General features: G+C 40.6%; 3 protein-coding genes across 3 annotated transcripts; 1 reads left to right on the forward strand and 2 right to left on the reverse strand.

The window, feature by feature from the left end:
• Positions 1-9308: 9308 nt before the first annotated feature.
• On the reverse strand, positions 9309-9663 carry MYCFIDRAFT_176228 (uncharacterized protein; the record flags this gene model as incomplete). The annotated part of the gene is made up of 3 exons (XM_007930034.1): positions 9309-9435; positions 9495-9546; positions 9594-9663. 3 exons carry the CDS (start codon positions 9661-9663, stop codon positions 9309-9311), a joined length of 249 nt encoding a protein of 82 aa, XP_007928225.1.
• Positions 9664-9686: 23 nt separating this feature from the next.
• MYCFIDRAFT_176229 (uncharacterized protein) lies at positions 9687-10288 on the forward strand (the record flags this gene model as incomplete). Its single annotated transcript, XM_007930035.1, has 4 exons — positions 9687-9990; positions 10028-10111; positions 10137-10206; positions 10249-10288. 4 exons carry the CDS (start codon positions 9687-9689, stop codon positions 10286-10288), a joined length of 498 nt encoding a protein of 165 aa, XP_007928226.1.
• Positions 10289-10321: 33 nt separating this feature from the next.
• On the reverse strand, positions 10322-11520 carry MYCFIDRAFT_176230 (uncharacterized protein; the record flags this gene model as incomplete). Its single annotated transcript, XM_007930036.1, has 11 exons — positions 10322-10343; positions 10376-10413; positions 10452-10531; positions 10600-10703; positions 10753-10993; positions 11024-11091; positions 11121-11134; positions 11164-11244; positions 11269-11372; positions 11406-11462; positions 11490-11520. 11 exons carry the CDS (start codon positions 11518-11520, stop codon positions 10322-10324), a joined length of 840 nt encoding a protein of 279 aa, XP_007928227.1.
• Positions 11521-16857: the final 5337 nt, after the last annotated feature.

Genomic DNA, 16857 nt, shown 5'->3' on the forward strand with positions numbered 1-16857 from the left:
GCCGCGGAGGAAACTAAGGTTCCTACTAGGACAATAATACTAATAGTAGGAACAGTAACAACGACCGTAGGAGAGGCCGTAGCTAGCGGCTATATAGAGGAGGCCGTAATAGGGGTCGTAGAAGGGGCTCGTATCCCTATAGTACTAACCGCTTAACTAATAATAATAGCTATAGTAGTCTACTAACCGGGTTGAAGTGCTTTAATTGTAATAGCACTAGCTATCTACTAGGCTAATGCGACAAACCTAAGGACTAGGCCCGAATTAATCGTGCTTCCGCTAAACACCGAAAGCACCTCTTAGCGGCTAACGCTACCCCTATAGGCTAACCTTCGAAAAAAGAGTAAGCGCCGCACTAACTATTAGCCTCGTACGGCGTAAGACTATCGACATTATGCTAGCTATAACACGCTCCTGCCTTATATAGGATACGAAGGGCACTACCTATTAAACTAAGGTTATACTAGATCTAGGAAATTCAGTTAGTGCCCTTATTAGCTATCGCCTAGCTAAGTAATTAGACCTTCGACAACTGCCGAAGACTAACCTACTAACCCTTACTTAGTTTAATAACGCTCGGCACTTGACCTATAGGGCCTACTATATTCCTATAGCTCTAAAGGACGACCTCGGAAATAAACGCCTACTAGACTTTACTGCCTATATAGTAGATATAGACAACCTATATAGGGGAGCTACTATTGTTATTAGCAACCCTGTTCTTAAGTACTACGCCGTAGCTATAGACCTAGGCCTCTAGAAGTAGCGATTTGGAATCGCTAAGAAAGAGGACATTAAACATATTAATGTTAGCGAGTGCCCTAACGATATTAGGGTCCTGTTTATTAGCAACCTAACACCCGCCTTAGCTAATCCGACTGCCGACCTGCTCGGTAGTAATAACGATAAATCTATGCCCCCTAATAATCCTAATTAGCTTGCTCGTATACTAGAGCCTATCCGAGAGACCTATATTAATGTATTTAAATACTACCTAGTATCGACATTGCCTATGTTTAAGGAGACGGATTATAAGATTAATATTATAGAGGGCAAGGAGGTTCCTTTTAGCCCCCTCTATAACCTTAGTAAGCGAGAGCTTACTGTGTTGCGTAAGTACCTAGAGGAAAACCTAGCTAATAGTCGAATTCGGTATAGTAACAGCCCTGCTAGTGCACCTATCCTGTTCGTACTAAAGAAGGATAGTAGCCTACGCCTATATGTCGACTATCGTAGACTTAACGCTGTTACTATTAAAGACCGCTGTCTACTCCCCCTTATTAATAAGACCCTCGATCGCCTTTCTAGGGCTTACTACTATACTATACTAGACATTAAGGATACGTACTATCGTATCCGCATTCGTAAGGGTAACGAATAGAAAACAGCCTTCCGTACTCGCTATAGCTATTTCGAATACTTAGTTATGCTATTTGGCCTAGCTAATGCCCCTATAACATTCTAGTCCTATATTAATCGAGCCCTTTTAGGCCTATTAGACTATCTCTATATAGTTTACCTAGATAATATCCTAGTTTATATACATTTACCTAATATTATAGAACACTAGGCCGTAGTACGTAAGGTCCTCGACCGCCTACGAGCCTATAGACTATATTGCAAACCTTCTAAATACACCTTTGCTACTAAGGAAGTGTCCTTCCTTAGCTTCCTCGTATTAACTAAGGGTGTTAAGGCTAATCCTAATCGGATCAAAACTATTACTAAATAGCCTGTTCCTACGTTAATTAAGGAACTGTAGTCGTTCCTCGGCTTCGCTAATTTCTATCGTCGCTTTATTAAGAGCTATTTATAGTATATAATGCCCCTAACTAAGCTTACTAAAACTAAGGCTAACCTAACTAGAGAGTTCAAATAGACTAATAGAGTATAAGCCGCTTTTAACGGCCTAAAGCAACGCTTTACTAATGTCCCCTTATTGTACTATTTCGTGCTAAGCAAGCAGATCCGAATTAAGACTAACGCTTTATAGTTCGCTATATCGGCTATTATATTATAGCAATTAGATAATAACTATTACTAGCACCCGATTGCCTTCTTTTTACGAAAGATAATCGATATAGAACGTCGATATAAGACCTACGAGCAAGAGCTCTTAGCAATCGTAGAAGCCTTTAAGCATTAGCGCTACTATCTCGATAGTGCTTAGCACACAATTCAGGTCTATACAGACTATAACAACCTCCGTAGCATTACTAAGGTTACTAGGGTTATAGGTCGATAGGCTAGATAGGCCGTCTACCTCGCCGGGTTTGATTTTAATATATTATACTAGCTAGGCGTAAGTAACCTTGCCGATAGCCTATCGAGGCGACCTAATTACGATAGCGAGACCTAATATATTAATTCTTTGTTTCTAACCCTATAGTATAAGATTGCTATAGCCCGTGTTATTAATAAGCAAGCGTAGGATAAGCGGACTTCCGGACCCCGCGGCGGCAACAAATACTATAGCGGAGTTGTCGTTCTTCTAGTATACGTTAAAAGAAAGGACGTAGATCGCTCGAGCTATAATAACTCGATTAAAGACATTACTATCTATAGTAATAGCCTATATAGCGATAGCACTATAGAAGAGGTTATAGTAGTTCCGGCTGCTAGTACTATTAGATGTATATAATGCGTACCTCGTTTAATAGCGAGGGTGCTATTAAATAACCTTGTAAATAGGGATAGTTAATCGTTTATAGATAAGCTATTGCGTGCTTAGTAGAGGGACGCCTTTGCTATCGAGCGTATTAATAAGCTTGTAAGTAGGCGGGCGACTCGATCTAGTAAGAGTAATAACAATTAGTCGATCGACGATAAAGGTTACTTAAAGTTTAAGGGCAGATATTATATCCCCGCTAAACAATCGATTAGATAAGAGCTTTTAAAGAGGCACTATAATAGTAAGCTCGCTAGTTACTATAGCATAGAGAGGTCGTACGAGTTACTATCGCGTATATACTACTAGCTAAATAGTAAGCGGCATATAAAGGAATATATACAGACCTGTATAGTATGCTAGCGAGTTAAAGCACCGAAGCACTTGCTATTCGGCGAGTTGTCTTCGCTCCCTGTTCTAAAGAAGCTATTTACTAAGCTAATAATAGACTTTATTATAGGCCTTCCGCCTACTAAGTATAGGGGCAGCAAGGACGTATATAATGCTATCCTTGTTATAGTAGATCGATTTACTAAAGGCGCTCGATACATCCCGGCGCGTAAGGATTGGACTGCTATTAATATAGCAGAGGCGCTATAGACTAACATCTTCTATACCTATTAGGGAACCCCTAAAGGGATAGTCTCCGATAGGGGCTCGACATTTATATCTTACTATTAGAGCGAGATTTGCTTATAGCTAAGACTAAAGTATCGGCTATTAACAGCCTTCTATCTATAGACTAACGGTTAAATAGAGAGGCAGAATGCTACCCTATAGCAGTACCTGCGTAGCTATATTAATAAGAACCCCGAGGATTAGGTCAACCTCCTATAGCCTATAGAATTCGTATACAATAACAGTGTACATTCGGTAACTAAGATCTCGCCCTACATAGCTATAATAGGCTAGAACGCTGCTATACTATAAGACCTACTATCGCTCGAGGCCGAGCGTAAGGAAAGGGAAGCGCGTTAAGTACTAGAGATACTAGCGGCAATAGAACGTGTCTAGAAGATGCGAGAAATCTATGCTAAGATAGCTAAGAAGCTAACAAGGGCTTAAGAGTACTAAAAGACCTACTACGATAAGCGCTATATACTAATAACCTTCAAACAAGGCGACATAGTTGTGCTAAGTACGAAGAACCTCCGCATCTGTAAGCATCTATTACCCGATAGCAAAACAAGGCCTAAGCTCGTACTAAGATATATTAGTCTATTCCGTATCCGAGAGGCTAAGGGTACACAGGCCTATTAGTTGTAGCTCCTACCTTATTATACTATCTATAATACCTTCTATGTATCCCTCCTTAAGCCGTACTACCTACGCGAAGAGGATAAAGCCTCTATAGAATACGAAGATATACTAGCGGATAGTAAAGAGCTATAGTCTATAGAACGTATCCTATAGCATCGGACTAGGTAAGGCAAGAAGGAGTACTTATTAAGATAGTAAGGCTATTTACCTAAATAGGACTCGTAGGAAGCTAAAGGTTCCTTTAGGAATATAGCCGAGCTATTAGACGAGTATTAGACTAGCGTAAAGGACAAGAAGAAGGCTAAGAGGCTATAATGTTACTACTAGGACCTAGGAACAATGCTACCCTCGGGGTGCTATTAAGCTAACTAATTAGAGGCAAGCGATTGTTAGCAAAGGACAACAAGACTATACTACGATAACGAACGCGCAACGAGTACTAACGAGCGTACTATAACTGTTAACTAATCGCCTACTCTTTTAAGGAATCTACCTCTTTACTAGCGCACCCTATAAGGTCCTCCTCTTAACGCCCCTCTTGTTTCTACGTCCTATCGGGACCCTAAGGCCTAGGCGGTCGATAGAGGCGCGCGCGCGCGTAGGCGAATAGTATTAGTAATAATAATAGTAACGACGGCGTTACGCTCGTACTAAAGGGCGATACGGCTAGCGCGGCTATATTAGTAACAGTATTGCAGAGTATATTATTAGTCGAAGAAGGAAATCGAAAGCAAGGTAAAGTTAGCGCTAAGACGACTAGCGCCGCTATTATTAACATTACTTGCTATTGCTACTGCGCCGTAGGCATAACCTTACCTATACTACGAGCCTAAGGCACTATACTAACTAAGTTAAAAGATTGAGCCTATTAAAGGTTTAATTAAAGCTTTAAGGCTAAGTCAAAACTTTAAGCCGCCTAAAAGATCGGGCGACTAATAGACTAACTAAGGGCAAAACTATAGAGCTAAGCTAGCCAGGGTCGATCTTGCGGATAATAGGTTACTCCTCGATCTTTCCGACCCTTTAAGCGAGGCGAACCTCTACTACTGCACTTATAATAGCCTTTACCTATAGAAACTAGAAGAACTGAGTTTTTTAAAAAGATATAATTAGTTAATACTTAAAGGCTGCTAAACCTAACTAATTAGGGCTAGTGAAACTACGATAGTAAACAATAGCCCTCGTAATAATAAGAACAATCCCTCGTAATAACAAGAACAACCCTCGGAAGCGGATATAGCTAGGTCTTTTAAGAGTAGACACAAAGAACTCGGTACGATATTACTTAGAACGGAGGTAGGGCTGCAATACCTCGTACGTCTACCTATTATAGTAGGGAAGACGCGCTCGTATTATAATTGGTCGATAGTCCTCAATTCTTGTAGATATATATCACTTTATAGTTTATTATATATAAGGATAGCGTAGTTAGAGTTAGACATTATATTAGAAGGTAAGGTTTGATATAGTTATATAATTAGGTAGTTGAGTGTTTAATTTAGCGCGGGCTAAGCAGCTTATTAGACTTGCTAAGTTAGCGGCAATAGAGGTCGTAGAATATAGACAGGCTACGAGGGCGCGGCCTTTAGAAGGGAAGCGTATATTAGGGCTAAAGAGGCTATACGTAATTGGCATATAACTAGGTTAAGTGAAGCTAGGGTCTTAGTGCCTTAGGCAGGGCTTAGCGCTTGGCAATAGGCTAACTTGCCTACCTTCCTCCCTCTCCTCCTAGCTCCTTATCGAATACTACTTGTACCTACTACTACCCTATCTACCTACTAACATAACCCTTCTTACAACTATTAAGCTATAGACGTACTGTCTTAAAGATAAGCCGCCTGCTATATAAGCTATATAGCGACACTATAATATAGCCGGCTCGAGAGGCAACTACTACCTTAGAAGTATACGAGAACCCGAAGTTCTAGCTATATTTGTTAGGTTATATAGGCGTACTTAATAGCTCGCACGTCCCCTTTAAGACGAAGAAGATAAAGAATCTAGGCGCCTATCGTAACCGTAAGGGTACTGTTACTTAGAATATATTAGCCTATTATAACTTCTAGTCTAACTTTACGTATATATTGCCTAGATAGGAGGGCTCTATAGCGGATAGCACTATATTAGCCGCAGCGATAAGGAAGGGCATATATATACCGAAGGGGAGGTTCTATTTAGCGGACGGTAGATACTCGAAGAACCTAGATTATATATTAGTGCTATACTAGAAGACAAGATACTACCTTCGAGAATAGAAGGCTTCTAATATAAAGCCGGAGACGAAGGAAGAGCTATTTAACCTGCGCTATTCGTAGCTTCGCAACTATATCGAGCGGATGTTTAGTATTATTAAGGAGCGATAGCCTCTACTTAGAATTAGTCTAAACAAGGGCTATACTACGCTCTAATAGTCGCGCTTTATATATAGACTCGCCGCTCTTTATAACTTTATAAACCGCTATAGACAGACAGTCGAAACCGAGACGTTTAACTAGTAGCTAGAAGACTATAACTAGGGCTTCGATGTAGATAATATTATCGAGGAAGAGGTCGCCGAGGCAGATCGAGAATAGATAGCAATAAGAAGCAAGATATCGGTTTATAGGGACAAGATAGCGACGGCGATATAGTAGGACTATAAGATTAGAATTGCAGCGATAAAGCCGTACGAAGATAATTAGGTAGTAGAGGTTTAGTAGAGGAGTAGATATAGTTCGAAATCGGGGTATAGTTCGGTACGGTATAGGCTTAGCGCGATTTCCTACCTTATTTCGCTGCTTCTTAATATAATTTGGAACTTTAGGCAGATACTAAACGCGTTGTTACTACTATTGCTTCTCTCCGAGTGCTCTACTAATAGCTAGAGTTTCTACAAGTTTAAAAGCGGATATATCCGAGCTTAGCGTTAAAATCCGAGTCTTATTGCTATATCGCTATTATCCCTATAACAACACTACTATTTTTTTATCTCGTTCTAATTAGTTAGTAGTTGATTAGCAAATGCTTTATATAAAAAAACAACGAAGAAAATCGGTAGTATAGTTGTTAAGGAAACTCGTAATAAAGTCAAATTTTATAGTTTTTGCTAAGTATAGAGCTTAGCTTTATATATACGCTTATTTAGAGGAAATGTAGCTTGTTTTTAGGACGACAATATATCCGAAAATGAACGTAATAGTAGCTTCGCAGTATATAATAAGATCTTTACGCAAAAACTAATAACACCTTTATACAAAGTTATAGTATAGACAACCCCGCTACATTCTAAGAAATGTAGTCGCCCTAGCAACAATCTCTAACTTTTTACTGCTATAAATACCTATCTTAGCTATTAAATAGCGGACCTTGTATCGGCGGCAATTAAGGACCCCTATACCTATAATATAGCTTATACGCTAGATAATTAAACAGAATACTATCTAGAGCATTATCCCTAGTAAATTGCTGCGACTGTTGCTACTAAGGTAACTCCTAAGGCTTATAAAGAGGGCGTAGTAGTACTTTAGCGGCAGGCTACGTAGTAGTGTCTTCTACTACCCTATTATTAGGCTCTTCCTCGTCGTCTACCTTCCCTCTCTTCTTTAATAACTACTTTAGCATCGCCTCGAGATTATTATCCGGACAGCCTATTACGCGACTCGCCGTGCCTTTATTCTCGCAGAGGTCTAGTATTGCTATCTTCTTTATAAAGAGAAGCCTTATAATACCCTTACAATTTATCGCGCGCCTTATAGCGGCTATTATAATTAGACCCCGTAGTAGTTCGGGTTGGGTTAGTTTGGTTTGCTAAGCCGAAATTCTGGTTTGGTTTAGTTTAGTTTGCTAAGAAACCGGTGCACGGACCGGTTTGCCGGCTAGGTGCTAGCTACGTGCCGGCTACGGACAAAAACCTATCCTAAAACACGTCTAAACAGCCCGAAACACAGATGCAATCGTGTAGCGTATATAATATAGGCCCCCGTCGCGTCCCGGACTCGATCCGAGGTCGTCGTATGTCGTCGCAGTTTAGTCGGATTTTCTCGGAAACTAGCTTAGACTAGCGGGGCAAAAAACTAAACCGGAACTAAACCGGAGGGGTACTGCTAAGAAACTAAACTATATACGTTCTATAGTTCGCAAACCGAACCACTATAGGGTCTAATTATAATCGTCTCTTGCGGCGCCTTTAAGACCTGCTAGCAGGCGGCGATAGAGGCTACTAAAGACCTTAGTAGCATTAAGAGGTCTTTAATAGCAGTAGTCGTCTCGTCCTTTCGGTAGACTCGATCTGTCTTACTCGAAGCCTCGCTCTTCCGCTTACGACTGCTCGTAGTACTTAGTGTATTTCTACTTTCGTTACTACTCGGAGGCTAATCTTTATTATCTATTAGCACCTCCTTATCCTTATTATTATCCGCCTCCTTCGCCTACGACCTCTAGTATGCCTTTTTAGGCGTCTCTTAAGCTAGTATATTAGCCGGTTGTACGTTCTTACTAGTAGCGAGGTTATTACTAAATAGGACCTCTAGTTAAGAGTGGAATTTAGGCAGAGCGTTACGCTATATTAAGCAGTCTAGATACGCCTTATAATAGGCCTCTTCTATAGCCTCGTCGTCCAGTCGAGGTAGATTGCCTAACTAACTACTAATCCTTCTAAGGTATACTTTCTAGCGCTTCTAAGGCGCTCGGAAAGTGTCGTATTTATTGCGTACCTGCTTTATATTTAAGTTAAGCTTAAACCGAGTATTTAACTCCTTCGTTACTTCTAGTATTATAGTATTAGAATACCCTTAGTTATTATTCTACGCCGCTATATAGTCCGTTAATAAACTAAATAGCTATTCTAGCTATTCTTTAGTCTATAGATGTAGCTACGTACGCGTACGCTTCTTCGGCTTATCGTCCTTCGCCTTTATACCCTTCTTTAGCTTATCGACCGCCTTCGCCTTTTTTAAGCCTTTTAGTAGTATAGTATATAGCAATTACAAGAGATAGATTCTACGGCTTAAAGTCTAAAATAGCAAGGTTGTAGGTTACGAGATAGTTACGAGATAAAAGATTGTAATACCTAGCAATAAGACACGTTAAATACTTTAAAATAAATAAAACGCGCTATAATAAGATAGACTTATAATAATAGTCGACTTATAAATAAGACAACCTCTTATAAAAAGACAAGACGAAGTATTTAGGGCCTAAGTAAGTACGGCAGGTCGAAGTCGCTAGATAGATAGACTTTAATAATAATAGAACTTTAAGAGATTAGAAGAAGAGACATAAACTCTAAGGTTATTATAAGTTAAGGCACTTTACTACTACTACTTACTATTCTTATCTTTGGAGCTTATTACCAAGCAAGAATAGAACAGTTCGATAGACGAAGCTAAGCCCTATATTTGTCTTACTCATTAACCAGGTCTTCGTGGCCGTTCCTTCCTAATCCGGTTCCTGCATCTTCGGAGTGCGCCGCAAGGATTCCGTCCTTCGATAAACGGTCAAGCAGCCTCTCAACAACGTGATGCTGCATCCTGGTACGATATCATCATTTTTCTTATCTATGCGATAAAGTTGCTTTAGCCTTCGAAACTGCTGCCCTACGAAGCAATTGCTGAATTTCGCGTTTGTCGGTGTCCGTCCAACTGGTAAGTTTGCAGAAGCATCCCGATCTGAGCCTACTACTGCGTACTGACCAGTGACACAGCCTCTGGGTAGGAATTGAGTTCTCTGGCGAGCTCCAAGACATCGTGACTCGACATGTCAACCCTTTCATCCGCAACTGATGGAGCACTTCCAAATCACCGTATGCGATGTCGTTGACAAGATATTGCCAATGTTCGACGAAAAGCTTAGCAAACATGCCATTCAGAACTTTGGTCGCAAAGGGATTACCATCAAGACCAGTCACAGCATAGGCGAGCTGCAGCGAGGATTTCCCAGAGTGCTCGGGTCTGGCGAGAACGACGATATCCTGCTCCAAGCAAGCGGAAGCTCCAGAATGGACAAGAATCGGATTATCGGAAGTTGGTTGGGGGATGGTCGTTTGGAGCACAGGGTGAATGGCGACCGGGATCGTCAACCTCACCGTGAAGAATGGTTCGCTGACACATTTGCAGGCTTAAGTTTTGAGCAATCCCTTCATTATAGAAATAGCTGAAATCATCGGCCGATTATTGGCGAGTACAGAAGAACCAGAGATCCGGGAGCGTTGTGACTGACGATGTCTTTCGAGTGCAATTGGATGCGGCGAGCCAGGACAAGGGTGAGCCGAAAGGCGTCTTGAGTAGTGATTTAGGTTCACCGTGTATTAAGGATTGGGTCGTATGAACACGTTATCGTCACAGTGTTCATACCGTGTTCATAGCGAGGCGATTTGCGTATTAGGCTTAGTGTCGTTCCTTATATAGGCAATGAGACTTAGTGATCAGTAGGGGATACCCTGATATACCCCTTCCGGTTAGAGGGGTCCACTTAATGTCAGTGACGGTTGTGTTCACTAGCAGGCTAGCCTATAATAACGTGTTCATAGTGTTCATAAGCATGTGACCACAGTGCGTGAGTGGGGACCTAAATCACTAGTCTTGAGAGACGTGTAGGCGTTGGGCGACTGTGCGGTGATTGAGGGCACTCAATACCCTGCAACTGCACAAGCTGCCTCAACTTGCCTCCTAAAAAGGCTACGTGGTTTTAGCAACGAAGCTCAACAAGGGCGATATCAGAAGTCAAGGATTCTCCTTCGTGAGAAATGCATCCTGCCATCCACTCTCGGTCCACATACGAAATCGTGGCAAGCAACAGTCTAGGAGAGCCAGGCGTACATAGCGATAGTGCAGTTCAGCAAACCTCACGCAAAGGTGTCTGGCTGCGCTGCGTGGTTGCCGATGTCTTGGAGGTACGGTATCGACTGCTGATACCGAGGTACTAGCTCGTGAACTGGTAAGATCCATGCTCGTACCTTGGTCAATTTGGCACCATAGCACGTGCTACAACTTTTCGAGGTGTTTCGTGTTTCGGAGGGGATATTTCGAGATTCTGAGTTTGCAACGGGGAGGTCAGCAGGCGTCTTCGCCATTACGCTGCTGATTATTGCTCATCAGCAGTTGTCATCATGTTCATCACCGTAGTCTCGAGGCACAGTGGCTAGTAGTCCAATCATGCAGGGATGCAGAAGGCCCCAGCACGTGCAGCTGTGCACGCATCTCGTAGTAATAAAGACTTTGGATGTGTGTGCTCGTGTCAAGCGTGGTTGTTCGCTGCACGAGTATCCCTGGCGGCGACTGACGCTTGACTGGTATGCGCGTCGCCGTGAAGAGTGCTTTGGTGGCGTCTCCATTCATAGCCTACCGTTTGCATTCACAGGCCACTTTGCGCCATTGCCGGGGTGCTCGCCGAAAATGAAGTTTCAATAGCCGTATGGAATACGTAGACTGAATAATATATACCACCTTTGCGAGCGAGCAGCCGGGCGCTTCGGGCGCTTGGGGTCAATAATAAGAATCACAGTCAATGGCATTGGCATGGCGTGGCATATCATTATGTGCATGCAGCAGTCGGTCCCCTGAGACTAGTAGAGCGTTTTAGCCACTTGTTACGCCTACACCAACACCTTCGGACATACTGGATCCGGACACTCTTGGCGGCTCTATCAGGCAATGGTCAAAGCGGACCTATAGAGGCCGCTCCGGTTGTAGAGCGGCCTCTATAGGTAGGTCTTATACCCTTGTTTAGATGCTAAGTGTCGAGAATAGTTAGATAGGGCGGAAGAGGCCGCTTAGTAGAGACTATATCTCGTACCTATAACGCGTAGAACTCGTATAGAATCGCGTACTGCTAGAACTGCTCTACTTTGTTAGCATTCCTTAACAAATTAAAGTATAATGTCTTAGATAACGTTCCGTTTAGATTCTACTATTCGCGCTAGTATAACTCTAGCTCTAGTAACAGCCTCTCGAGAGCCCTCTATAGTACCGAGCGACTTCTATCGTAACGACTCGCTAGCTATTAATACCTTATCTCGTGCTAAAGTTAAGGCATAACAAGCAGCCGTTAACTATACTAATAATATTGCTGCCGCTTAAAGAGCCGCTATAGCGAGAGCGGCTTAGTTTAAGGTATAAGAAGAGATAGTAGCGAAGCCGTCGATCGAGCGTCTATCGGCACCTTCGGACACTCCGCAACCGCGTACGCTAGTACCGAGTAAGATACCTACGCCTAGCGATATAGCAAGTTAAGCGGCTAGTCGATTAAAGAAGAAAAGCGCTTCTTAGCGGCGGAAGACTGCTATCGCTACGCTTAAAGAAGAGGGTAGAATAGTAACTAGAGATATAGGTAGAGACGGCCGCAATATAGCGAATAGTAGACTTCTAGTACTAATACCGTATACTAGTAGAAAAGGCAGATTAGACGACGAGGCGTTATTGCTATTAGCACGCACTTATAACGACAATTAGCATTAATTTAGAGACGGCTTCTAGAACGTTATAACGGCTCTCTTCTAGTCGAATAGCGGACCTGTCTATAATAGTCTCGACCGTATAATAAAGACTTACGAGACATAGTAGCGTATTTACTTCGCTAATCTGTCCGAGACTAGCACTAAGAACGAGACTAATATAAGTATAGCAATAAAGGATTAGATAGCGTTTAAGGATAGGAAGAAATAGGAAGAAGTCGACTATAAGAAGATAGTATAGGTAGTAACTAAAGAAGTAGCAAAGTCGCAGATTAAGCGTGCGAAGATAATAGTTAGATAAGGAGATAAGAAGACAGTAGATACGCTATTAGATAATAACGAGGTTGTAGAAGATTAAGACCTAACTATAGATTATTCGGACGAAGATATAAGCGACTTCGATAACACTACCGACGAAGACGACTCTCGCTTAACAATACCGCCGCTAGTACGACTAAACTTCAATCGTAGGTCTTTATTAAGTGCAACTCCGACTCTAACTCTATTAGGTAAAAGAGATAGGTCTACGAGTGTATAGTTAGCGCGTAGATAGAAGAAGCGTAAGAAGCCGGTTAACGACAAGTCGACTAACTTGCGGCCGGATTTAAAGAAGTTAATAAGTTATATAGCTTCTCGTACGGATAGTAGCGCATAGTAGGATATAGCAACTACGACAGCTATTGCTAAGTTAAATAAAGGAATGCAAAAGATATAAGGAGATCTTACTATAATAATAGGATAGATAGTATAGAAGTAGAGGTAGGAGTTATAGGCGTAGGTATAAGCGCAAATAAGTGAATTCAACCCCGAGAACTTCGACTTAGGTCCGCCGATCTAAGAAGCTTACCTTAGCTTTAGGAATAGTGCGACAATATAGTTAACATTCGGTATATAAGGCGCAAATAAATTAGAGATATACTTTCGATAGTAGCGAAACACCTCCTATAATTAGTTTTGTTATACGGTATATATATATTATAAAATGAATTTTTGAATCTAAGTTTTAGTATCTCTATATAAACTTCTTAGTACCTCCGGCGATCTCCGTAAATGCGACTTCTATAACTTCGAGAGGCGACGAGTATACCTCGTTTATATAGCGGCAACGTTAATAGACCCCGCTATTCGGTTGTCTATAGTAAACGCTATAGTAAAGCGAATCTAATCGCTCTCTAAGTCGGTATCGTATAGATTGTCGATGTCTAGGTACTCGTAGAGGTCCGGAGGCTTTATTAGGTATTTCTCGCTCGTTTGATTGTAACCTTCTATATAAATATAGCAGTTAGTTAATAGCGTACCGACTATTATAAAGGCTCTAACTGCCTGCTTGCCTATATATAGATAGATAGATATTTCATTTGCCTGTTGTAGTGCGGTAGTGCCTTTCGGCCTATGTAGGTCTGTTTCTATATATTGTTTTAGGTAGGAAACTAACTTAGTTAGTAAAAACCTCCCTCCTGTCCTATTTATAAGTGCTAATCTTCCTCGTTTTCTTGTTTTCCTTCCTCTAGGGTATACTAGTGTTATAGTTGTTACCCTCTAACTACCTTGCCTACTGCCCTGCCCTTCTTTCCCCCTCTTCTTCCCTCCTTCTTATCTACTCCTTAGTTTCCCTTGCTAGTGCGAATTGTTATACAAATCCCTATTTAATAATCTACTTTACTATCCTCTTTAGGTCTTCTTTGCTCTAGATTAGCTTGTCGTATTCCCTTTCTATTGCTTTTAGTCTCTAATTACTTCTACCTTCTAACTATTAAGGGTAGACTAGCAGTATATACTTAGGGTTCTAAGATTAGTAGCTATATTAGTAAGCTCTATTTTCAATTCCTAGGACGTTTCTTCTATATAGGTAAGATCTGAGTCTAATGTATTTAGATCTGATTTAGATAGCTAGGCTTGCCTCGGCCCTATTTAGGTCCTTATAGAGCTAGTAGTTGTATTAACCAAATTTGATTAGTGCCTTTAGGGTTCCTAGTCTAACTTGTGTTTTGTTCTATTCCTGCTCCTATAGGTGTCTAGCAATTGATTCTACTAGGCTTTGTTTCTCTCCCTTTAGCTTGTCTTCCTTTAGCCTTATATTTAGTCCCTAAAGCTCTTTCTCTAGCATTTCTCTTATTAAGACTCTATATTGCTCTAGGTCTTTGACTTTTTAGGGAGTTATTTATAGTCTATCTCGCCTCCTAGTCCTAATATACTAGGCTTTTATCTTGTCTAGTGCCTTTTAGATAGTCTGTTAGGCTAGGTATTCTATTGTCTTTGCTGTATATTGGTGTCTTAGTCCCTTAAAGTATTGTTTAACTAGTAGGATCCCTAATTCTATCTCTACTACCCTTATTAGTGTAGTTTTGTATACTCCTAGGATTTTCTTTAGGCTTTAGGTTTAGGACCTACTAACTGGTTGCTTAATCCTCTTTAGTATCTTCTCCTAGGCTGTCTATATCTATGCTCTATATAGTATTGCTAGCTTGACAATTGCTTTATACACAACTTTAGCTTTCTCGAATATAGCCCCCTATATAGAGGCTATAAGCCTATTAATAGATTGTATATTAGTATCTGCCCTCTACTTTGCCTTCTTTACTTATAGTCCCTAATTCAGTTTTAGATCTAGCTAGATCCTTAGTACCCTAAGCTCTACTAATAGTTAGGTTTTAAAGCCTTAGATAGTGATTGATTGCTTTATATTGTAGGTTGATTTAGCCTTACTAAAGTGGATAAGCTAGTACTTTTCTAGGGCGAATTTTGCTCTATACCTCCTTGCCTATTTTTTATACTCCTAGTGCTTCTCTTCTAGGATCTTGTAGTTGGTTTCTATTGTCTTAGACTAGGCTAGGATGTTTGTATTATCTATAAACCCTAATGCTAATGTGTTTTTTAATTCTAGGAGTAGGAGTAGGTCTGCTATAAAGAGAAGGAAGAGGATTAGGGAGAGTATTAATCCTTAGGGGATTCCCTTTTTAGTTAGCATTAGGTCTAATTTGAATTTGCCTAGAATAAGCTATATTAATCTTTCCTATAGGAAGGACTAGATAAATTGGACTATCTAGTTTAGTATAGCTTTCTGTTTAAGTATATATAGGAGCCTTTCGTAGGAGACATTGTTAAAAGCTCCTAAGATATTAAGGGAGAGGAGGGTTGCTACCTGATTTTGACTATAGTGCTAGATATACTTGATCTGTTCTGTAATTAGTTCTATAGCTATTAGTATTGACCTCTTCTTTCTTCCTCCTATCTAGCCTTTAGGAAGGATATTCCTTTCCTCGGTAAAGGTTGTTAGCCTTTTAGCGACAATTTTTTCTAGTACCTTACCTATTATATTAAGTAGGGCTATTAGTCTATAGGCCTTAAGCTATATATAGTCTTCCTTCTAGGGCTTCCTTAGCACTACTATTAGGGACTTCCTAAATAGTCTTAGATAGTATCCTAGTGCTAGGCTTTATAAAAAGATATTAGCGAGTACTAGGGCTAGCTCCTTCCTATATGCTTTTAGAAGTTTGTTATAGATCTTGTCTTCTCCTAGTGCCTTATTGCTTAGAATTTTCTTTAGGACCCTTTTAATAGTTTCGGGTTTGACCTAGGTGTCTCTTAGTATACCTAGTAGTAGAGTCTCTTGTTCTTCCTCCTTTATATCTAATAGGTCTGCTTATACTTTTCTATAGAAGAAGTGTTAGCCTAGGGCTCTTACTTTCCCTTCTATTGTAGTCTATATTTGTCCTTATTAGTCTATAATGTCCGGGAATTGTAGTAGTATATCCTTATCCTGTTTAGGTCTCCTTACCTATTTAGCTATCCTCTATATCTCCTCTAGTTTCTTTATAATTATTCCTATTATAGATCTCTATTCTTGTATCTTGTCTTTCTTAATCTAGATCTTCTTTTCCTAGCAGGCTCTATTATAGTTGTCCTATACTTCCTAGGTATAGGTTTGTATCTACTGCCTCCTAGCCTTCCTTACTACTTTAACCTTCCTTATATACTTACTAGTCTAGTATAGTTGCTAGTATAGTAAATGTTTCTTTGCTAGGATATGCTTTCTAGCTACCTGTTTTAGGATTCCTATTAGTTCTTCTACTGCCTTATTAATATCCTCTAGCCTTAGTAGGTACTTTGTTAAGAGTTCCTCTAGTTTTAGGTCCCTTTCTAGTTCCTCCCTAATCCTGCCTTATTAGGTACCCTTCTAGTTGAGCTTCTCCTCTAGTTCCCTTTCCTAATTAGCTTAGACATTTAGCTTAATCTGTACCGGGAAGTAGTCTAATAATTCTTCTAGTTCCTAGTTGATCCTGTATCTTATAATCCTGTTCCTAATCTAATATAATACAAAGTATAGGTCTAGTGTGCTGCTACTTCCTCTTGCCTCCTAAGTAATTAGTCCCTTTAGGGTAACAATTTCTATTCCTTCCCTCTCTAATATATTAATTAGTCTTCCTACTAGGAAGTAGTAAGCTAGGGTAAAGTCTAAGCCCTAGAGGGGGTAGTAGAGGTTGAAATCCCTAAGTAGGAT

Source organism: Pseudocercospora fijiensis (genome assembly GCF_000340215.1).
Source record: "Pseudocercospora fijiensis CIRAD86 unplaced genomic scaffold MYCFIscaffold_6, whole genome shotgun sequence".
NCBI lineage: Eukaryota > Fungi > Ascomycota > Dothideomycetes > Mycosphaerellales > Mycosphaerellaceae > Pseudocercospora > Pseudocercospora fijiensis.